This window comes from Pantherophis guttatus, chromosome 7 (genome assembly GCF_059756535.1).
Source record: "Pantherophis guttatus breed Tessera chromosome 7, ASM5975653v1, whole genome shotgun sequence".
Lineage (NCBI taxonomy): Eukaryota > Metazoa > Chordata > Lepidosauria > Squamata > Colubridae > Pantherophis > Pantherophis guttatus.
In genome coordinates, this window is record NC_142069.1 from 78,346,541 (window position 1) to 78,371,259 (window position 24,719).

The 24,719-nt window shown below is 37.3% G+C and overlaps 1 protein-coding gene across 13 annotated transcripts in view; it reads right to left on the reverse strand.

Annotated features, from left to right (window-relative positions):
* The window catches only part of KIF21A (kinesin family member 21A), a 106,814-nt gene that overhangs the window by 20,701 nt on the left and 61,394 nt on the right, over positions 1-24,719 (reverse strand). For 4 of the 13 annotated variants that reach the window (XM_060684106.2, XM_060684105.2, XM_060684102.2 and 1 more), the window contains exons 12-26: positions 21,877-21,915; positions 15,005-15,092; positions 14,177-14,291; positions 13,286-13,474; positions 10,434-10,633; positions 8,271-8,378; positions 7,571-7,639; positions 7,283-7,482; positions 6,352-6,505; positions 5,909-6,106; positions 4,731-4,832; positions 4,115-4,280; positions 3,614-3,634; positions 1,987-2,047; positions 185-239 (exon numbers count right to left, since the gene is read on the reverse strand). In XM_060684106.2, the coding sequence (XP_060540089.2) occupies positions 185-239; positions 1,987-2,047; positions 3,614-3,634; positions 4,115-4,280; positions 4,731-4,832; positions 5,909-6,106; positions 6,352-6,505; positions 7,283-7,482; positions 7,571-7,639; positions 8,271-8,378; positions 10,434-10,633; positions 13,286-13,474; positions 14,177-14,291; positions 15,005-15,092; positions 21,877-21,915 (1,765 nt within the window). The remainder of the gene's footprint in view (positions 1-184; positions 240-1,986; positions 2,048-3,613; positions 3,635-4,114; positions 4,281-4,730; positions 4,833-5,908; positions 6,107-6,351; positions 6,506-7,282; positions 7,483-7,570; positions 7,640-8,270; positions 8,379-10,433; positions 10,634-13,285; positions 13,475-14,176; positions 14,292-15,004; positions 15,093-21,876; positions 21,916-24,719) is intronic. The other 9 variants (XM_087874270.1, XM_087874269.1, XM_087874268.1 and 6 more) reach the window with 3 other exon arrangements.

Genomic DNA, 24,719 nt, shown 5'->3' on the forward strand with positions numbered 1-24,719 from the left:
TTCTGGATGGGAGAAGATCAGGAAATCCCTAAGCATAGCCTAGATCGGAAAACACCCCCCCTCCCCCCAAATATATAGTATCAAGCCATTTCTCTATTGTTGCCAAAACCTAACAAGTTTTGACATTACAAGTTTAATTCAATATAAGTTCTTTATCTTTATCATACTGTGACTCATAGCTTACCTTATTTTTAGGCTTGACTTCACTACAAAGTTTCATAAGATCTGAAGATAAAGAACTGCAAATAAAAACATACATTTAGTGTTAAGATCTCATGGAAACAAGGTACCCCTCCTCCTATCATAAATTTGATACTTATGTGGCCATTCATCTTTTGTGCCATAATTTTGGATGGTTCACAATAATAGCAATAATTAAAGGTAAAGGTAAAGGTTCCCCTCACACATATGTGCTAGTCGTTCCCGACTCTAGGGGGCGGTGCTCATCTCCATTTCAAAGCCAAAGAGCCACCGCTGTCCGAAGACATCTCCGTGGTCATGTGGTCAGCATGACTAAATGCCAAAGGGGCATGGAACGCTGTTACCTTCCCACCAAAGGTGGCCCCTATTTTTCTACTTGCATTTTATACATGCTTTCGAACTGCTAGGTTGGCAGAAGCTGGGACAAATAATGGGAACTCACCCTGTTACGCGGCACTAGGGATTCGAACCTCTGAACTGCCGACCTTTCGATCGACAAGCTCAGCGTCTTAGCCACTGAGCCACAGAAACAATTAAAAAAAATACCATCCCCCCAAAAATTCACATTGTCCTAAAGCAACACTCTCCAATATATAAAGACTAATAATCATTGAGCTCCAACCTCATTCTATCCCAATGCACTGTGGGAAAAGCCCACTTTTAAAATTTTCTGGAAGGCTGGATGTCAGATCTGACATATACGCTCATCCTTTGACTATTATCCCATAAACATGATCTTACTCTAATATAGTTTTCTGCCCGTCATTACTTGTGGGACTGGATATAGATAGTCAACACATGAAAGGCTCCCCCCCACCAAAGAAATGACTGAGTGTGTGTTATGAGTCAAGATGTTGTATTTATCTACATTTTTGCAAGAGCACTTATATACCGCTTCACAGTGCTTTACAGCCCTCACCAAGCAGTTTACAGAGTCAGCATATTGTCCCCAACAATCTGGGTCCCAACAAAGACTAATAAGGAGAAAGTTGGCTCTAAGTGCCAATTCTGGATTTATAATTTGTTTTCATCCAGATATCTGAGTGACTGAGATGTATCCAGACCTCATATGTATTGATATACATACATACATACCGTATTTCCCTGAAAATAAGACCAGGTCTTATATTAATTTTTGTTCCAAAAGATGCATTAGGGCTTATTTTCTGGTTAGGTCTTATTTTGGGGGAAATATGGGACTAAATGCACCCATCTGGCTGACAAACTTAACAGGGGTTATTTTGGGGGTAGGGTTTATATTACGAGCATCCTGAAAAATCATGCTAGGACTTATTTTCCGGTTGTGTCTTATTTTCGGGGAAACAGGGTACGTATGTGTATGTGTGACAATGTGTATATAAAAGTAGATCCTCAAGAACTCAAAGTAAGCTATATGTAAATGAAAACTCAATCATCCAGGCCACAAATATCTATTTTTCATTTTGGGGAGAAACCCCCTGCAGTCTGAATGGCAAGAGTTGGTTCATTCCAATGACTCTCTGCCTACCCAAATGTTCATTTTGACTGAAGAAGTTACTTGGATAAATAATGAAACGTCTCCATTTCAATAAAATTTGATCTAGTTGCCATGATATAACCTTTTTAGATAAAAATTAAGCTATGTTCTTACAGTTAGAGAAAAAGTTCATGGAAATCTATGTGTTGACGATCTATAATAACAGATTATCCCCTTTGCTTACCTTTATTGTCTATAGAATCTGTTCAAGAAAATACTGAGAAAGGTTATATTGAAAATGTAAGGACTATAGTTTGCACTGATCTCACCTTCCTTCAGCCCCAGGACTATTCAAAGGAGCATCTTCATCAGTACTGTCTTCCACATTTTCTAGAAAATTTTCAAAATCATTTATGTTTATTAGTCAATTTCAAATCAAGAAAATATATATCTGTTGTAAGGACTTTTCATACTATTTAAAGATCAGAGGGAGATTAATTAGTACTGTATAATATTCTATTAACGCTTTTTACTTAAACTAACCTAGTTTCCCATAATACCCATAAACAGAAGCCCTTATATTTAACTGACTTTTTAAAGTTTTCTGAATCAGTAGGAATAGCTTATATTTTCTCATTGTCTATCATCCATACGCAGAAGAAAATTGTAAAGACACCATCAAGAATGTAGAGATCACACATAACAACGACATAGGATCCCAGCACTTACTCCACCATATACTTACTGCTTAGAATAATTATTCTGATTTGCATTAATAAAACATAAACTCATAAAATTGTTACTATAACAATTTGCTTAAGAGAAACACTTGTTTGAGAGTTCCATGTAACGAATGCCAAATAGGCTCCCATTTTATTGCTGGGCATAAATTCAACATTAATATTCACAAGAACATTAGTAGCCATTTCAAGATATTGAAACAGTAATTTCGGTCATCCAATATTTATTTTCATCTAGTGCCAGCTGAAGCTGGATAAAACCTTCTGAAGATCACTATATGAATCAAGGATCAAAAGAAAACTTTAAAAACATTAACAGTAGTAGTTGTTCAAAACTCTAAGTAGTTATCAAATAGAGATTAAAAAACAATCTGAGATCAAAATACCAAAATGGAGACAAAAAACCCATCTGACACCTCTTGATTTCTAACCTGGTGCTTTAAATACTACACCAAGCTGGTTTTCTATATAATACAACAGCTAATACAATTCAGTTATAGCAACTAATAATTGGGCAACAGTTTTCTATTATTCTTGCTCAATGCAGATTGAAAAAAAGTACATATTTATATGTACTGACACCACACATATAATAAAGTCTCTCATTTCAACTCAAATTCATTCTTGGCACATTAACAAAATGGCATGTACTACCACTGAATATGCTTATCTAAGCAATGCACATTTAAATATCCCATCTTATTTAAAACAAAACTTTTCAAGTTAAACATTCAGTTCACCATAAAGAAGAAAAAGGAGCTACTAAAATGCGTTAAAATTATGTTTTTAACTAAAAAAAATTTACACATGTTACAGTAAGAACACAGCTGTATCAGGAACAGCCTAGTAGCTACAGCATCCAAATGAACAAAAACATAAGCTTTTAAGTACATTCACAATGGTTGCATTCATGCCTGTTTCGGTTATCATCCAACTAGTAATTTTTGGTAACAAAAGAAACTTCTAAATAAAAACAACTCCATAAGCGTATAACAATAAGCATTATCTGCATGGGTGTCTGCAGAAGGGAAGCAAGGGGGAAACAAATAAATTATAATTTGCAGTGTGATGACATCATGACACCAATGTACATTTCCCAGATAGGACATGCAAACTTTATGGACATTCACACTCGATGATGTGCCAGTTAGTGTACACATATAATTATTAGTATCTCATGCAGCTATGCAGGACACGAAGAGCTATACATACTTACCCAATGGTATGCTATCTAGGTCTGTGTAAAACAATAGTAAGGAGGAAACAAAAATCAACACGCCAATCAAAACCCATAAATTAGCAGAATGGCAAATCAAAGAGCCCTACATTGCATTATCAATGGATTAAGACTATCAGAACTATAAGAATAGATGCCATAGATGATAGAAAACTAGCTTTCCTAGAACTAAATTTAAATGCTGAGAATTTTATTTTAAGTTACTTCAATTTGTAAACCACTTAATTCCGTAGATAAAATTACTTGGTAATTGAATTCATGCTCTAAGACCAATTAACTAGATTTTCCCCCTTGCATTTCCTTGGTGAAGAACAGATCATTTGCAATAAGAACCAAACCCCTTTACATGCACTAACTTTGAGTCATATTTTATATATAATTTAAGTACAGCATCTATTCGTAAAACACTAAGGGAAAGACATTCCATACACCATGCTTCATAAGCAAATCCAGCAGGCAATATAATTCCATTCGGGTTACCTTGTAATGCATGGCCCAGTAAAGCGTCTAGTTCAGGATTTAATTCTGCTTTCTCTTTCAACATGTGAAATAAGAGTTGGTTTTGGGTAGTTGTGGTGATTTCCGTTTGCTTAAGGCGTCCTTCAAGAACTTTGATCTGAGCCTCTTTTTGAGCTGCTTGGAGACCCTAGTGAAGATTTTAAAAAATGCCTTATTCTACTTCTTTTGAAAAGCCTCAATATGGGCAGCTACTTTACATAACAAATAGCAATAGCCCTTAAACTTATATATCGCTTCTTAGTGCTACCCCTCTCTGAGCGGTTCAGAGAGTTGGCATATTGTCCCCAACAATCTGGGTCCTCATTTTACTAATCTCGGAAGGATGGAAGCCGAGTCAAGCTTGAGCCATTCAGAATCGAACTGGTGGCAGTCAGCAGAATTAGCCTACAGTACTGCATTTTAACCACTGTGCCACCACGGCAAATGAATACATTTTGTTAGATATGGGAGCCCACCTAAAAGTCAGTGGAATAATCACTGAATACTGAACATGAAAGAAATATCTCCTCTGCCTCCTAGTCAAACAATGGTTTCAGTATCATTAATTACAGAAAAACCCCTTCACTCTGTTGATTACCTTATTAATGCCCATAGTAAGGAAATGATCAAGTAAATAACGAGCTTCAGTCAGAGTACAGGCGTTAATAACAGCTGTAACATCTAAAGTGTCTCCTTCCTCCTGTATAAAAACAGAAAATAGTCAGAAATTGATCTACTTGCAATATAGAGGTTACTATAAGGTATGCTATACTATATACTATAATTTAAAGATTCCCCTCACACATATGTGCAGGGGTTCCCAGCTGTGCTCATCTCCGTTTCAAAGCTGAGAAGCCAGCGCTGTCCAAAGACGTCTCCGTGGTCATGTGGCCAGCATGACTAAATGCCAAAGGCGCATGGAACGCTGTGACCTTCCCACCAAAGCTGGTCCCTATTTTTCTACTTGTATTTTTTACGTGCTTTCAAATTGCTAGGTTGGCAGAAGCTGGGACAAGTAACGGGAGCTCACCCCGTTACGTGGCACTAAGGATTCAAACCGCTGAACTCAGCGTCTTAGCTACTGAGCCAGCACTTCTCTTATAGAGGTTACTATATTAGACCTAAATTAAAAACTTTTGAAATTGGAATTTTATTTTATTAATAAAAATAGTCAGAGACAATAAAGTTGAAGTTGTATTAATCAAATGAATAGTTGTAATTCCGACGAAGCAATTATGTATACTTTTGCACAAGATATGAGAATATTCACAATGTATTATAAATATGTATATTGAGGTTTAATATCTAATGAAGCAAAATTGCTCTTGCAAGTAAGAAATGTTTGCAAGGAAAGATACAAAAAATATTACCAATGCAACTAAAATGATAGTTCTTATCTGTATGTGAAATATAAATCAAATCAATTTTTTATTTCAATCATAAACTAGCATAAATTACAATCAGGAAAAATTATACCCATTTTAATAAAACGCAGGTAGTCCTCAGTTTACAATTCAAAATTGAGATCAGAATTTCTATTAAACTTTAATATTGTAAAGATCAACACCAACACCTTAAATGGTCTCCACCAATCCAGATTGTTCTGTTCAGTCATCATACAATCCCTATACCTTACACGGGGTAGCAGCTTAGACACAATATTTTCAAAGTTAGCCCTACATAAAGTTAATTTCACATGAAGTAAAAGGCTCAAACAGATAATTATATTACCTATTGAAATTTAGTACTTTTTAATAATATGTGGGGCTGGCCTACCTTGGCTTCTTCCATTTGCATGATATTTGCTTGGCAGTCAGAAATACTATCGTTGATGTAATCTATATTGGCCATTAGTGACTCCATCTCTTCATTTATATTATGGATGTTTTTATCTATATCTGGGACACCCTCTTTGATTATTCTCTCCCTTCTTCTAGAAAGCTTTTCTTTCCTTTTGGTAAGTTCTTCACGTTGCTAAAATTCAAAAGTATACAGAACGTATCAGCTGGGAAACACAGCCAGTCCAATATTTTATGGTGAAAAAGAAAGTACATTAAATCTATTATGTTCACTGTATTTCTGTGGGAAAGAAACAAATGTGCAGCATCTATAATGCAAAAGTAGTTCATCTTTAAAATCTTTAAAGTTTGCATCACATTTACATGTATCATTCTAGGGAGATAATGCAAAAAAGAAAAATTGTCTGCAAAATGCTGTACCTTCAATAATCTATTCATATCGCTTTCCATATTAGATATAGTCATCTTCTGCATAATAATCTCTGTTAATCTCCGTTCAAGTAACTGCCATTTCATTCTTGCACTCTTGGAAATATAAACTCTTGAAGTCATTGCTTTCCTTTGATATTTGCTCCTGTAAACAATTCAGAAATGTATAGCATTTAAATGATATAGCATTAACAACTGGGTTACGTTTTGTGCCAGTAGCAGTAGGAGAAAACAACAGCCTTAACATTTAAACCTTTGGCAAGGAGGAAAGTAGTATTAATTTTCAGAAAATATAAACATTGGTTCGAGATATGTGCTCACTACCATTGCAACAGCTATTTTCTTTTACAAACATTTAAATCAAATAGTTCCCAATCTTCCAAGTTCATATTCCTAACAGAAATGTATTATCATCAGATATGAAACCTGGAGATGTTCAATAATTAAAAAAATAGATATAAAGTTTTTCCTGTTTGCATTTATCTATAAAACCTGGAGATGTTCAATAATTAAAAAGATATTAGGTTTTTCCTAATTGGATTTATAAACAAGCATTAAATATGCCAAGTTTAATACGTGTAAAAGATAGTCAAAACTAATAAGTGATACATTTGTGTCTATATCTAAATGTACAGTAAATTATACTGATATGTAAAAATAAATCATTAAACCTCAATAAATGTTGTGGCTTCTAATGCCTAAGCTTGGAATAAAAAGTCTCCTCAAACAATCATTGCTAGTTTTCACTTGCTCTTCTATTATTATTGTTTATATTATTATTGTTATTATATTATTATGAAACATCAACCCATCGTAGAGTAAGGTAATGTTTTTATGAAATTGTGCTAATCATCTGACAGGCAAAAGTATCAGAGTATTTACTTATTTTAATATACACAAAATAGTATTTGCATAGCATTACTTGGTTCCATTTGCTGCTGGCAATGCCTGGACTCTTGCTATGGGTATTCTCATCTTCTGTTGGGGGACCACTTTTGATCCATCACTGTCTACTGAGGACGAAGCTTCTTGATTTGAGTGCTCAGGTAAACTCAGCTTCCGACTCACTCTCCCAGACACTTTATCAGATATAGGTCTGGCTTGTCTACGAAGAGCTGTAACCTAAAATAGACAATCATTTTAATAACTTAAAAACCAGATTATATATCATAATTTACATATAAATGGCAGAACTGAAATAATCTGGTACCTCTTCAGTTCTGCGGCGTAGAACAACTTCCTGATTCTTCTTTTGAGCTTCCAGTAGTTTTAGCTGATGCTGTAAAGAAGAACAATCATAATAAGCCAAAAATGCAATTATTTCAATGTTAAAACCACAATAGAAAATATTTCAATATGGGATATGATGGGCAATTTCTGAGGAACCAAGGTTCACAACTCACCTTCCTGTCTTTTGGGGTCAGAGAAGTACTCAATGGCATCTTTAGAAGGGAAGAATCCAAAAAATTTTGTACCTCTCAACTTTTTTCATTTCTCCCTTTTCTCTTTTCACTCTGTTTTAGTTGGTATTAGTCTTAAAATTCTTGTGTTTACAATTTTCAATAAAATTATATTTTTAAAAATAAAGATAGGTGGGACCATCTGTACTAAACATAAGTTTGATCCATCTCACCTTCAATTCCAGATCACTTACAATTTCTTAAAATAAAAATCCCAAGATAAAATATTGGGAAACCAAACCATGGTTCATTCTTTGCCCAATTCCACAAAATTCCTATTTAGAGAATCAAAGCAGTTTCTTCCTTATTCTCAAGATGTAAACCAAATTCCTCCCCACAGCTGTGATACTAAATCCCAATACTTTGGCTCCATTTCAATTGAAGCTTTAAATATCTTTACTTTTATCTCCCAAGAATGCAATAGATACATTTTGCCACTTAATTAATCACCTCTCGTTTCCTCTGTTCTTTTCTAAGCTGTGCAATCTCTTTGTTTCTTCTAGATTCATTCATCCTGGCTTTCTCTTGTTCTTCTTTCATTTGTTTCATCAAACGAACCTGTATAAAAGTTATTTAACCATCTTTAACATATATTTTTTTCCTCTTCACAAAACTCAGTGAAACTCCTTTGCATTAATTTTTTTTGCTGTAAATAACAACTATTTATCATTCATGGTGCTAGACTGCTTATAATAACCTCCTGTCAGTTTTTGATTATTACAATAGGCAGGACAAACAATTCCTGAGTAGAAATCAGCTCAATCACGGCTTATCACATTGTATCTTACTGAAGTAGGTGAATCACTGTGTCAAAAGCAAAGATCTCGATAGCATCAGCATTGTAACATTTGCATTCAAGAAGAAATATACAAGAAGAGGACACCGAAAGGTGCTTTTTCAGGAGGCAACTGGACTTTCTTGTTTGTTTGTTTTTTTAAAGACGTTTCGCTTCTCATCCAAGAAGCTTCTTCAGTAATAGCTGAAGCATAGCTATACAATTTTGGATGATCACCCACTAGCTATACAAATACATCCTTTGAATGGTATTGGAGTGGAAATGGATTTCCAGAGAAAATGGAAATGCAGACTACAGAAGCCAGGAGCACCACTCAGGTGACCCTGAGGACACAGATAAACCTCCAACGTGCTTCAACGACCCTCTAAAACATGGGTCCTCAAACTACGGCCCGCGGGCTGCATGTGGCCGACTGAACCAATTAATCCGGCCCGCGGAGCACCACGAGGTTGCCCTGCCCACATCACCCCACCCACCCTTCAGCAGAGCGCAGGACTTGCCTTCGGGAGACCTGCAGGCTGGAACCAAAAGGTAAGCTCAACAATTTTAGCCTGCGAAATGCTTGTGGAGGTGGGGGTGGGGGTGGTTAGAAGAGGCAAAAAAAACCAGGCAAAAACGGCCCGTTTTTCACCTTCATTGCCTCCGAGAGAGAGAGAGAGAGAGAGAGAGAGGGAGGGAGGGAGGGAGGGAAAAGAGAGGGGGAGAGAGAGACAGAGAAGAAGGAGGGAGAGAAGGAAAGAGCGGGAAAGAGAAAGAAAGAGAGGGAGAGAGAGAGAGAGAGAAAGAAAGAGAGAAAGAGAATGAAAGAGAAAGAGGGGGAGAGAGAGAGAAGGAGAGAGGGAGAGAGACAAAGAAAGAGACAGACAGACAGACAGACAGAAAGAGAGAAGGAGAGAAAGAATGAAAGAGAAAGGGGGGAGAGAGGGGGGAGAGAGAAGGAGAGAGAGGAGAGAGACAAAGAAAGAGAGAGACAGAGGGAGAAAAAGAGAAAGAGAAAAAAAGAAAAAGAGAGGGAGAGAAAGAAGGAAAGAGAGAGAGACAAAGAGACAAAGAGATAAAGAGAGAGATATTTCTCAAGCTCGTTGGGGCTGAGAGGAATTGCAGCAAAACTGAGTTTCCTGAAGTGGACTACTAGACTCCTAAATAACTGAAAAAACGATCTAGTAAAAAGAAAAGGCAACCAAAAGAGCAACATGCAAACAAAAGCAAATAAAACACCCCAGGAGCAAAACAAATTAAAGTTTAATTTGTGTGCATTGTTCAATGGACTGTTAAATTGGCCCACCCAGTCACATGACCTAGCCACGCCCATCTAGTCACATGACCACTTAGCCACGCCCTTCCAGCCGATCCGGCCCCCCAACAGTTTGAGGGACCCTGAATTGGCCCCCTATTTAAAAAGTTTGAGGACCCTTGCTCTAAAAGGATGCAAATGATTAGCTGTCTGCAAGGAATATAAATCCTTCCATTCCCCATCATCCTGTCAGAGCTGAAGAAGCTTCTTGGATGAGAAGTGAAATGTCTTCAAAGAGTTGCCTCTTGAAAAAGCACCTTTGGGACAACCAAGATGGATGATGGATGACTGAGAACCTCTACAGACTTCAAGAAGGGGACAGTTGTTAAAACTCCCAAAACATGTGAATGGAAATGCAGGTTACAAACATTATTAAGTGACCATTTTCATTTATGAGCAATGGGTTCAACTGCAGCCTTGATCAAATCATTCAAATGGTTTCAAGCAGCAAAACCGAAAGACAGTAACACAACTGATCATTCATGCACACAGTTATCAGAGTTTGTGAGGTGAGGTGGAGTACCTTTGTTTTCTTCATTTCTGTCACATCCTGTTGCAATTTTTTCAGTTGCCTTTCATACTGTGACTGATTTTTAAGCAATCGTGCATGCTCTTTCTGGGCTGCCTGAAGCCTCTGCAGTTGTTTATTCATGGACTGAAGCTTCTTTTCATATTCACTTTTAATCTTTTTTGCTTTTTCTTCCGAGCAGGTCTCCACTGAACCTAACAATGTTAAATGGGTTTCATAGCACATGAATTATGATCACACACGTTCTAGGCTTAAATCAAGCCAGTTATAAATTAGGCCATTTTTCAATTTTTGCTAGAAAATTATGTCCCTACTTACTTTCCTTTTTACCAGATTTTTTTTTTTTACAGGGGGGGATGAGGAAAAGCAAGAGACCTCTGTACCTCTTGTGTAGAGGTCCCCAAACTTGGCAGCTTTAAAACTTGTGGACTCCCAGAATTCCCAGCTATGCTGACTGGAGAATTCTGGGAGTTGAAATCCACAAGTCTTAAAGCTGCCAAGTTTGAAGACGTCTGCTCTTGTGTCATGGGCCTCCATTTTGATACACCAGTTAGCTGCCATAGTAGCTAGTAGGAGAACAGCACAAGTATTTTTGTCTCATTTGTCCCTAGCATTATATTTATCGTTGCAACAAGGCTTTCAGCTGGAGCTCATGTGAAGAATCTTTACATTATTAATAATTATTCAGCTGGCCATGTAATTTGAGCCCAATGCAACATAAGAAAAAGCACATCATTCACCAACTCTAAAAAGCAACTCTTGATCCAGGACAGAATAATAGATAATACACATTTAAGAAATGTAAAGGAATACCACATACCACCTGTGCACACAAAAACAAGAGGCAGTTTTACTATTGCTGCTATTGACAAAGGTAAATTCAAGAGTTGGTGTTGCTGTCACTGCGTTTTTGTATTTACCAGCAGAGCTCCTTATTTCTGGACTGTCAGACTTTCCGTAGCTTGCCAATTTTGTTATCAGTAAGCTAACTATGTATATCCGCATTCTTTCTTTCTACTTCACACTTTTCTTTGTTCTCTTGCCAGAGAAGTCTGGCTGCTGAGAAGTAGCCGGTAGGAACTTTGCAAAAATGTAACAATTTAATTATTTTAGATAGTTAGATGTTTTATTTTCTTTACAATAAATATGAGTTTAATTAGAAGATGTATTTCGGTTTTATTTTTCAAAAGTATACACAAGGAAAATGCCACGATCCAGGCATTTACCCCAGGAAGGTAACGGGACTAATTGCCTCTGACAATTAGTCAAATTAAAAAAAAAAAAAAAGAACGTCTTTCTGCAAAATCTTGGTAAAATATTTGAGACACACAGCAACAATGGTTGTGCAAACAACTGGCATGGGGAAATCATACAAGTTAGGAGGAAGGAGTTGATTTTCAGTACTGGCTGCCTTTTTAAAATATTCCAAATTTCTATCTGCCCATGAGGACTTGGGGAGGCAATGATGGATCATTTGGGGCAGAGGTGGGTTTCACATAATTTTACCACCGATTCACCATGCACCGAAAATGTGAGTGCGCGTGCCTTCTGCACATGCACGCGGACTTCTGCGCATGCACGCGGACTTCCGTGCATGTGCTTTGCTCACGCATGTGGCTTGCATGCATGCACGCGGCTTAGAAAATGTGGCTAAATAGGACGGCACAGCGCTGGGGTGGGCGGGCAATTCGCCCAAACCAGTCCGAACCGGCTGAATACCACCAATGATTTGGGGGCAAAAACCCAAATGTTGCTTGTTATTTGTCTGTTTCTTACAGACTTGTAAGACCAAAAATGGTTACTGGATCTCTGGCAAATTATATATTGATTATGACTGTAATTATTCCTAATTATTTAGGTTGTGGGTTTTTTAAAATTTTATTTAATATTACCCACCTACAATAGCAAGATGAGTGGCCATATCAATTGTTGAAGTAATAAGCAAACTTCCAGCTTTTGCTACAGGTTTTCCTCCCTAATGTAGAATGTCTCTTGTTGCTCAGAGCTGCAAAAGGAGGTGGTAATCCCTCCCAATGATTGCAGTTCATCATGAATACTTATCCCACTCCTGTTAGAGAAGTGCAGAAATGGCTTTGAATTATCTACTGCATAAGCACCAATTAATCATGGGAAAGCAGGAGAGAGTGAGAAGGAAACCTCAGATTGCACCACCTCAGTTCCAGGGGTTCTCTGCACAGTTGCTGCGTGGGTGTGGCCTTGGTGGGTGTGGTTTAGTCTGCCTCCTGCACCATGGGGGGGGGCATTTTTGCCCTCCCCAGGCTCTGAGGCTTTCCTCAAGCTTCCAGGAGGGTGAAAATGGCCTCCCCAGGCTCCAGAGGCCCTCTGGAGACTGGTAACAGGCCTGATTCCGGCCTTCCTGAATTTACGGTAGGCCCATATTTCGTCTTCCCTGAGCCTCCCCACACGCCCTGCACTTACCTACATCCAAAACAGGCTGCATGGGGACTCCTGGGAGGGGAAGGGCATGGTGGGAGGGGCCAGCCAGGAGTGGGATTTGGGGGTTCTCCGAACCGCACAGAATCTTAGCTAGAGGTTCTCCCGAACCCCTGCAAACCCCCAGTAGCCCACCCCTGCTCAGTTCTATCTGCTATGTGGGGGGGAGGGGGGAGAGATAATTTATATAAGGCTTCCAAGACTCTGTTATTAACAACAAAATCAGTTCCAGTAGTTTTTAGAATGTCTATTTCATGAGCTGGTCTCCACAAATATGACAACCACATTGGATATTTTTATGTAGACTTATTACGTTGCTGCTTTCACCAACAATAAACTTAAAAAAAAATACTCTCCTAATCCAATTATTTGGTGAGTAAAAATTGTCTTACCCAGATTCTGAAGCACCTGATCTCTTTCAAGTTGTGTATCTCGAATTTTATGCTGCAACATCATTAGCTTTTCTTCATACTGCCTTTTCAAAGTCTGAAGCCTTCGTTGGCTATTCTCTAGTTCATCAATGAGCTTCTGTTTTATGGCAATTTCACATGTAATGTTTGCTAAATCTGCCTGATAATTCACTATAATTAAGGAAATTAAAAGCAATAAAATGATGTGATGCATTGCGGCACTCAAAAGCTAGCTATATAATAGAACTTTGATCCAAAATTTAGATTCATTTGGTGCCCCAAACTGTTGGTATATCTACATTAAATATTTCCAATATATTTACAATACTATCTTTTTCCTAGATAAGATTATCCATATTATAGTCCTTTAATAGGAAGAACTGATGGCTCTTGCATTAAAGCTTGATTTCTTGTAATAGTCCTTGTTACTTATTCATTAGCAAAATTTATTTTTAGTATACATTTTTGATAATAAAGCTGCAATTAAAGTTCATGCTTACAACTAAGAAATCTTCATCTGGGGTGCATGATTTATGAATGACTTACTGCATAAAAATAAGTTATCATTTTAAAGTTGAATGTTCGTTCTTTTCAAAATACATTAAATTTTTTATATTTATATTATAAATCTGAAATCCAAAAGTAAACTGATGGTTAACTTAAAAGCAGAAAATCTATTTAAAAATCCTCTAATGTCTCATTGAAATCTTTATAACCATAGGGATTTACTGGTCATATGATGTCATCTAATCATGAACTCTTCATGAAATACATATTAAATGTAATCTCCAGACTTAATTGTCTTAATTTTAAAATAACTATTTATGTCAAAGGAGATAACATTAAGTATATCTATCCCCCCGTCTATCTTACCTTTTTCATCAGAATCAGAATCTGATTCATCTGAACTTTCGACCACCTCCAAATCTTCATCTTCATCATCTTCTTCTTCGTCATCCTCATTATCACTATGCTCATGCCCATCTTCCTACAAGAATAAAAAACAACCAAAAACAGGAACTCGTTCACTGTTTCCTCATTTTTCAGTATAATTTTAATTTGATCCCAGAACAAATTATATGCACAGTGTCAGCCCTGAAGCCATTTTGGGGACATCTTCAAGGCTACCTCAGCGAGGCTGGGTGGAGCTGTGGGAACGTAAGAGGTGAGGCAGAGATAGCTGGGGGGATGTGTAGCCAAAATAACATTCTTTCTTGTGGGAGTCAAGGACACTCTACCAGGTGTTGGAACGACATGGACCAAAGCCAGCCAGAGTTGGGACTACGACTTGATTGAACCATGTGATGGACATATGACCTGGAGGGCAGGAACTCTGGACTTTGATTTGGGTGGGGAAAACCCTGGGTCCTTCAAAGTTGGGTTTTCATCAGCCGTGCCAATATGACATCCCAAATAAATATATTCTTTGAGGAAACTCCAGGCCTCAGGAGTTTTGATTGCATTGGGGTTATTACTTGGAACCCTGACACACAGCCTCTCAATATTAAGCTAAATTATGAAGGAAAATAATACTTCTCACAGTCCTTTATTTATATGTATGCCTTTTCTCTTACTCATTTCTGTTAAAAACATGATTACAAGACAGAAATTGTATTTTCTCTGTCTGCTTTAATACAGGCTCCTGGAGAAAAGAAGTCCCATTATTAATACATGACCAAGATGTATTACCACAATACTTACTGCTTCTAGGTCATTATTTTCTCTTTCAGAAATGCCCTTTTCATCTTTTTTCTCCTGCTCATTATCTGTGTTTTCTTCTTTAACAGCACTATAAGAAAAAATTCAAAGGGGAGGGGGCATTTAACAATTGGAAGCATATGTTGTCCCCCTCCCCCTTTAACTTTGCTAAAGAGTAACAATTTAAACTTTGCACAAACTTTTTGCAGGATAAAAAAATCATAAAAATTCAACGCCAGACTCAACTCTGCATTCCATGCACAACACAGCATTCTTTGGGGAGGGGGGGGATTCAGAAAGAAAGTTAGCACAGTAACCCAGAAACGAGAGACAGGACTGCATAGCCAAACCTTTATAGAAATATAGATAAAGATCCATTAGAAAGTCTGTAGAGTGAGTCAGCCTATTTCATGCCAGAGCAGTGTAAGGTAAGCTGGATGTAAAGCTAGAACCACAGAAAAAAAAAAAATCCGAAGAAACCCATATATTTATGTCAGAGGTGGGATTCAGCTGGTTCTGGTGAACCGCTAGTGGCGACTGCAGGAGGCTCCGCCCACCTGCCTGGATGTAATGAGCGAGCAAAGAGCATGCGCGGAAGGCTGTGCAAATGTGCAGAGGAGGCCGTGCGCATGTGCAGAGGAGGGGGGGTGCGCTCACGTTTGCAAACCGGTAAGGAAGGTAACTGAATCCCACCTCTGATTTATGTACATATAATAATTATGTACAATCGTAAAGTTAATAGTTTTAAAAGCAGAGGAAAAAAAGCACAAAAATCTGAAACTGCCTCCAAGACCAAACCTAATTTTGAAAGAAAGTAATTGCAATGCTGAAGTAAATGAAAATAAAAAAAGTAAAAGGATGCAGAGATTCTTGTTACTGTAATGCATGAAATAACATCTTAATAAATCCCACTGTGTTAAATGGAGTTCAACTCCTATAAATGGAATTTAGAACTTCGCCCTTAAAAAAAGTAAAGGTTCCCTTTCCAGATACGTGCTAGTCGTTCCCGACTCTAGGGGGCGGTGCTCATCTCCATTTCTAAGCCGAAGAGCCAGCACTGTATGATAACAATTCTGTGGTCATGTGACCGGCATGACTAAACGCCAAATGTGCACGGAACGCTGTTGCCTTCCCACCAAGGTGGTCCCTATTTTTCTACTTGCATTTTTACATGCTTTCGAACTGCTAGGTTGGCTTAATATCCCTCAATAATAGATCTGGATTTTTTAAAAAAAAACAACTATATTTTAGATAAGCTGCCTGAAATACATTCTCTGTTAAGATTTTCTCTCTACTTCTTTGAAACTGATGTAGTGCTCCTTGAAATATGATTGACTATAATAAAAGATACCAATGTATTTAAATTTATTATATACTTGATATGGCTGTGCATAATTTTGCTGTATCAATTTGTTCCAAAATACATTTGGTTGCATCTACATGCAACCAATAATAAGACTTTCCATATGAAATCATATGCCTCCAACTATATTTGATTAATCAATAAAAATTTTGTGCTGTGCAAAATCCTTTCTAAAATCAGTCTCAAAAATAAATCAATCCCATCATTTTAGATTAGTCCAAATTGAACTGAACAGATAGACCAAATCAATTCTGCACATTTTCAACTGCCTAACATAGTATGCAGCCGGATATGAAATGCTTATCCTATGTTTTTTGCAAAATAGCTTACCAATCTAAAAGTATGACTATTTCTTTTATTTCAACCTTTGTCCTATTTTAACGAATACCTACAGCAGTTATTCTGAAATTATTGTCTTTATCAACCTTTCAAATGACAGAATTCATCTGGATTCAAGACTTTGGGATGGATAATTTTTATCCTTCCCTACTCTCTCTGCAGACTTTGTTAAATTCTCATAGAAAAATTGGATACATTGAAAAAGTAAGTAAAATTTAAATCTGTAGAATAAGGAAAATTATAATAAAGGGTACTATTGCTTGACCACAGCCAATTCAATTGTAGAGTCAAATTATTACTAAACACCAAGCTTTCTCAGCTAATCTTTCCTGAAGAGTAGAACGTCCCAAATAGGTCTTATCATCAAATTGGATTTAGATCAGGGGTGAAATACAGCAGGTTCTGACAGGTTTTGGAGAACCGGTAGCGGAAATTTTGAGTAGTTCGGAGAACCGGCAAATACCACCTCTGGCTGGCCCCAGAGTGGGGTGGGAATGGAGATTTTGCAATATCCTTCCCCCAGGAGTGGGGAGGGAATGGGGATTTTGCAGTATCCTTCCCCTGCCACGCCCACCAAACTACGCCCACAGAACCAGTAGTAAAAATTTTGGATTTCACCACTGATTTAGATGGAAAGCCTGATTGGCAATTCAATCAAACTGACTTTGAAAAACATTGTTAAAATGAAATTAGCATGCACAACAGTAAGTTGGCTCACAAAATACTCTCTATATTGGAAATTCCAATTGTGAATTGGGATAAATGTAGGCTTTAGCAGGACTTGTCATATTGGACAAGATATAATAAAACTAACTAGCATGGTCCAGCAAGATACATGATCAAGGACGTTAACAACTGCTAAGACATCAAGGAAGGTCAGGATGGATGCACTACCCCCAAACTCTGTTAAATATGATCAACAACCACAAGCTGTTTCAGTATTGCCAGTAAGGCTAAACTTACTGAAAAAGGCCGGATAATTCACTTCTCAAGCCATAGGCCAGGAGTGTCAAACTTACGGCGTCACGCTGTCATCAAGTGATGGTATTGCAACTTTCCCCCCCTTCACTAAACAGCATGGCCAGCACGTGACGCATCTGGTTTGCGAGCCGCAAGTTTGACATCCCTGCTGTAGGCCAATCACCTTTCCAACAACCAAAAAGTTGTTTCCCAAAGAAAAGCTTAGGGGCCGGATGAAAATTATCTAACACCCTTGTGTTCAATGATGGCTTTTTCATGAACACATTGATGGACTTATTATTCAAAGTAGGCAGCACCACCACCTCCCACAAGATGCTTTAACTACTGTGTGGACCAAACATGTGGTTTAAACCATCCTAGGACGCTTTAACAAATCATAAAGGGCAAGAATCTAAAACACAGGAGCTGAATACACAGCTTCCAAGACCCTTGATCATCTGGACCAGTAAATTCAATTTCTTTCCAGATAACCAGGCAAGCCAATCCCTCAGGCAATTCCACGGGAACTCTACAAATAGAATTCCAAGCAACTTTATTCAGCAGACATTTAGAATAATTCCCACAGAAGCCCTTTAAATGTTGCCATGGACTCTCCTTACCTGTAAGAAGGGGATACAAAAACACAATTAGTCTGTATGAAATAGGAATCCACTTGCTGATGAAAGCTGCATATTACAATACAATGTAACGTTGACAATGAAAGAAGTAGGGTTTAGTGGGAAATTGTGCCGTTTTGAACAAACGGAATCCAGAGGAAAACCTATTCTGTTGGGTGTCATGAATGGATATGTAGAAAAAACATAGAACAAGCAGGAGAACCCCACACCATTTCAGACAAATGGTTATCCGGTCTCTTTTTTAAAGTCTCCAGTAATGGAGCAGCCACAACTTCTGAAAGCAAGCTAGTCCACTGGTTGAGTGCAATCTCACCGTTAGGAAATCTCTCCTAAGTTCTAAGTTGTTTTCAGCCATTATTTCTTGCCTTATCTTTTGGTGCTTTGGAAAATAGGTTGACCCCCTTGTCTTTGTAGAAGCTTCTCAAATATTGGAACAGTACAATCATGTCACACTAGTCCTTCTTTTCATTAGACTAGACCAGGCCTGTCAAACTGGCGGCCCATGGACCGGATACGGCATGCACAGGCCATGCCCGCCCCAACTCCACAAAGGCAAAAACATCACGATATGTCAAAATATGGCCTGCGATGCGAGTGAGTTTGACACCCCTGGACTAAACATACCCAATTCCAGCAACTTTTCTTTATATGTTTTAGCTTTCAGCCCTCTAATCATTTTTGTTGCTCTTCTCTGCATTCTTTCCAGAGCCTCAGCATCTTTTTTTATATTGTGGTGACCAGAACTGGATGCAATACTTCAAATGTCGTCTTACTACTGCCTTCTAACCACTGTGCCACCACAGCTCCTAAATGGAAGTGCATGACTTGATTTAATTGCTTATGATGAAAGATTAAGAGAATTGGCAATAGCTACAAGAGGGATTAAGAGACTTTGAACAGGGGCAAACCATTTATCTGATAGTGTCAACAGTAATTCTGAGAAAAATGGACATCATATAAAAGAATATATGTGAAAGAAACTAGAATGATTGCAGGACGTTTAAGAGTATAGTCCTGTATTATTAAATCAGTGTTCGTTGGGGATATGATGTTATCTTGTTGGTTGAAAACCTGAATTATTGCCGACAATAGGAGAAAGATAATATGATAAATGAGTTTGGTCTGACCATTCATATACCAAAAATCAAGGTGGTTTTGCATTACAAATAAAAAAGAATGAATCATGATGGTTTATGAAAAACTAGACCAAATGGATAAATGAAAAATTAGACCAAATGGATGAGTTGTAAAGCTTTGAAGAATGTTTACTAAAGATGGGGAAAGGGATAAACAAATATGAAGATATACAGATATTTCTAGAACAACAGCGAGCAGTATGTGGTCTGTTGCAAGGAATGTTTGTCAAAAGAAAAAAGATGTACAATAGGAATGTGCGTGAGCCATATGAAAGAACTATGCTGAAGTGGTTTAATAAGACAGAGAATTTTCTTTTACTGGATACAGAGAATAAATGAGGACCACAATTGCAAAATAGGTGAAAAAACATTGAGAACAAGAGAAAGGAGAAGATTGAGAAAGTGTATAGAGGTCAAATCAAATTTTAAAAAATAATTCCACAGTCCAAGACAGGAGTTGATGAGGTCCAAAAAATAAGAGAAGTGAAATATTTAAAGAATAGGCAATATATGAAGTAGTATATGGATATAGTTTGGGGAAAAGATGGTTTACAAGTAAAAAAGGTGAATAGTGAATGGTGCTGGTGTAAAATATATCTAGCCATATTTCCTTTTTCTCACCACACATCTTAATTTTCTGAGATAATCCTTGCCTGCTTTATATAATGAAAACTAAAATCAGCAAATTCGTTTCCGAAAAAAATATCATTTTTAAGAATTTAGGAACATCAAAGAAAATGCTATGCAAAGTATTTCTCAATTTGTAAATTTTTGAAGAATTTTTTTTAAAAAATTGTAATTATGAATTATATGTTTCAAGCAATCACTTATACTCAAAACTACATCATTTAAAAAAAAATAAGATGCTTGGTACCACTACTTATAGGTTCAAAATCAAAAAGACTGCAATACAGTTTTTAGCTTTTAAAATTTATATCAAGAATTAAAGAACTCAATTTAAAGGATTTCAAATTTGAATGTGAATTTTTGCAACTTTTATTTGTTCAACTTGTATGCCGCCTTTCTCTGAAGACTCAAGACTTTAGATGCAATATTTCATACTTCTACAGAAAATACATTTATCATTTTACATCCAGTAAAATATGGATGTATAACATCCAGTCATCGTTTTAGTGATTAGATATCCTTGGACAGATAACTTTCCTCCTTATTTTTCTGTATTAATCTTGATTTTTTGTATTTAAGCAGTAATGAATAATGCAGTAATTTTTGTAACCTAATTAATACAATATTTGTTAAGGGGGGGAGGGGGGGAGAGTATTCTCACTAACGTATACCACCAATTAGGATATAACACAAGTCGTGGTATCCTAAATACTATCCAGACCTCTATGCAAATATGAAATTTAGAAGATAAAATCTTTCAAAATATGTAACCTGTGTTTCTTGCTGTCTCCCCTTCCCTTGGTCTTTCAAGTTTTTATGTTTTTATACCTAGGTAACATAGAAATTCTACCTGGAGGGCCTTAACGACTTGTTAAAAGAATGCAAATGACCATGCTGTCTGCAAGGAGTTTAAATCCTTCCATTCCCCACCATCCAGTCAGAGCTGAAGAAGCTTCTTGGATGAGAAGTGAAACGTCTTCAAAGAAAAACCAGAAAGTCCAGTTGCCTCTTGAAAAATAAACACACCTTTGGGGCTATAGAAAGTTAAGTTCTCAAGTAGGTGAAAACATATGACTCCAACTTAATCTAGGTCATACTGAAAATGGTTATTTGCTAAGGAAGTTAAATATTTATGAAAGAGTACTTCGTTTTTAAATTTTAACTTCAGGATTCATTTGTGGTAAGCGCTCAAGAAAAAAAGAAATCTGTTAACGACAGCCACATTGCTGTGATAGCATTATGTTTGAAATCTTCTGTACCTATTGAAATGGGTTTTAGTTTACACCCAGCCTCCTAACTGCTCTGGTTAACTTCAATCCCAGATGTACACTTATTTTGGGGTGGGTAGGTGCGGTGGAGGTAGTAATTTAATAACAAGGAAAAGGATTAGTCCAGCAAAAAAATTTCATATGATGAAACTTCTTTGCTAGATCTATGTAGAATTATATACCGTATTTTTCTCTCCATAAGATGCACTGACCATAAGGGGCACCTAGGTTTAGAGGAGGAAAACAAGAAAAAAAAAATATTCTGAGCCTGAGAGAACCACAGATAGGTGTCCTCTCATCTGCCAGCTCTGTCTATTGACTCCTGCACTGCAGAGAAGAGACGGGCAATGACAAAAACAGAAGAGGCGGGCTTCAGCACTATAAAAGGACCCTGCCGCTGTGGGCCAGCTGCTATTCACCAAAGGACTGGCAAAAAAAGGTGTGTCTTTTGGGGGGGGAAGTGTGTCTTATGGAGCGAAAAATATAGTATATTTACATGTGATCCAAACATTAGTTTTCAAACGACAATCAAAAACCTTCCAACCTTCGTTCTTCTTGACTGCTTTCCTCAAGTTTCTGCAGCCTTCAAAAGCACCCGGTACAGTATTGGAAGACCAAGCCAATGAAGGACAAACCAGACAGTGAAAGCGAGAGCAACAAGAAGGTAAACAAAAAAATGACATATGAGGTCATGGATTTCAATGTATTTTTTTTAAAAAATATGATAAAAAAAGCCATAGATCGTTTTTTAAAAAAAAGAAAAAGAAAAGGCAATTCATTCATTACAAAATAATAATAGCCATGCTGGGAGTAATGAGAATTGCACTTCAACACATCTGCACTTCAACATCCATCCTGGGAAGATTGGCCATACCTTTATCACTGCAATGTAAGGGAGAAGATAAGCTTCCTATCCTGTTAAATTCGGTTCAATCATTTTTAATTTATTCAAGCTTAAATTAGCTTATTTTCCATATAAGTTTGTAGTTTGTTTGTTTTTTAAAATAAAAAACCCGAAAGGAACTCATTTTCTAAGATCCTATTTTTTGCAAGTAGTTTTATCCAGGTTTTGCTTTTGAATGTTACTTCAATAATCTGGGTGTGTTCTTTCTCTACATTTTTGCAAGCATATATCTTTTTTTTTTAAAATCAAAGTAGATTACAATTCCTGAACTGGATTGGAAATGCAAAGAAAATGAATTCATTTCTTTCCTGTTCCTGCTCTTTCTAACCATTTGTTTTCCACAGATCAGCAAATAATTTTAACATGTTCTTGAGTCAGGGCCTTTTTTAAAACCTTATCATCAGGTTGCTTGGACATACTATTAAAACCATGGTTTACCATTTTAGCAGTACAAGAACCACCCTATTAGAAGAAAGGTGTTAAGAGAAAAGTTGTAATTTTTTTTGAAATTTGTTTTTAACGTGTTCTGAATGCAATGAATGCAACGTTTCCTTTTGCTCCTTGCAGAAATGCTTACTTAATTATAATTCCATTATATCTATATAGAAGAAACAAAAGTGTCTCTAGGAGAAAATCTTCAGAAAAGTTTGAGCCTCTAAATCAGAGGTGTCAAACTCAAGGCCTGCCTTGGAAATAGCGAAGGACCAGCCCGTGGTGCCTCTGCCAGCAAAAATGGAGCTCCATTTTCGCTGGCAGAGGGTTGCAGGAGGCAGTCACAGCCGAAAATAGAGCTAAGGAGCCTGTTTTCGCTGGCAGAGCTCTCGGGCCACCACAGCCCCCCCCCCCAACACAAATGACATCATGCTGGCCATGCCCCCCCACCCCGGTCACAGACACATACCCCGAGGTCAAACACCACCCTAATGCAGCCCTCAATGAAATCGAGTTTGACACCTCTGCTCTAAATGAAATACATCGTATTTTAAAAATATATTCCATGAGAAAGTCAACTGTTTATATTTTGCCATAGTAAAATAATGTTTTATAAGTCAATAATGTCAATTATTCCTTGTCTGAAAGAAAAACTTCAGAAGCAAAAAAAGAAAAAAGAGAACGGAAGAAAGGAATGACGAATGCTTAGAAATGATTGCAGAATATGGTTTATGATGAAATATGGCACTGAAACTATGAACTGAGATGAAGACGTTACTGAAATACATAGTAAATAAAGGCAACTCCCAAATTATGTTAACTTAGTGGAATACAAGGGGCGTGGCTATTTTTGAACTAATTTACCAAATCTATAAATCTTATGCATTTTAATATATAAGGTAATTATTTCACTGAAGAAACATAAAAGCCTTGTTTTATTTGTGGGTAAATATTGCTTAAAAGCCTTTAGCAGATAACATCACCTACTCCAGTTTGGCTGATCTTAAAAATCTATGACACGGGTGTCAAACTCACACTGTCACATTGCTGTCACGTGACGTTTCGTGATGTTTTTCCCCTTTACAGAGCTGGGGTGGGTGTGGCCTGCGCGTGACGCATCTGGCCCCTGTTCTTGACACCCCTGATCTATGAGAACTAATTTGATATAATGATTAAGGCATTAGGTTAGAAACTGGGAGACAGTGAGTTCTAGTCCCACCTTAGGCATAAAGCCAGCTGGGTGACCCTTAACTAATCACTTTGTCACAGCCTTGGGAAGGAAAACCATATCTGAAAAACCTTGCTGAGAATACGGCACAGACTTGAGAATCAAACACAACCAGGCACAACTAAATGGAAGAGAATCAGAATCAATTACATTTACTATAAATGGAAGGATGACCATCTACACATAAGACCAGAGAAAAAGTAACTTAGATCCTAAAGCACCTTGAAAGCCTTGGGCGTACCCCAAGGGTTTTCCAAAAATTGCTATCAAAATAGGAAGTACTAAATATATAATTGGACAGAAGGGATGCAAAAAACTAATTACAGGAAGTTTCAGAGGAATGGAATATTCCCATTTTGGAACAGTTGGTTTCAGACAACAGTTCTGGATGGTAATCCTATTAATTTATTATTATTACAGTTGCATTTAGCTATGGTTTCCTTCTGGCTATTTGCATATCTATGCAGAATCCCAAACAAATGCTTTGGCCTAATTTTTATAAGGACAAGCTGGAAGTAGAGCATAGTTTAGTTTCTCACTGGAAATGTTCCTCATAGGTGGGAAGAAGTGATAGCTGCAGATGCTGAGATGGCAGTGGAAGTATAGTCTTAAATTACAGAAGAATTATGGGAATGAGTAATGGGAAGAGATAGGACAGAGGTGTAACGGTTGAGACAAATATTACTCTAGACAGCTCCCGCTAATGAAGATTTATGGTTTTGAGAAATAAAGGTATGAGCTGATAAACCTGAATTGGATTGGCACTGTTTATCATCTTCTTTCATCTTTTTTTAACGATCCCATAATCCCTTGTGGGGTGGAG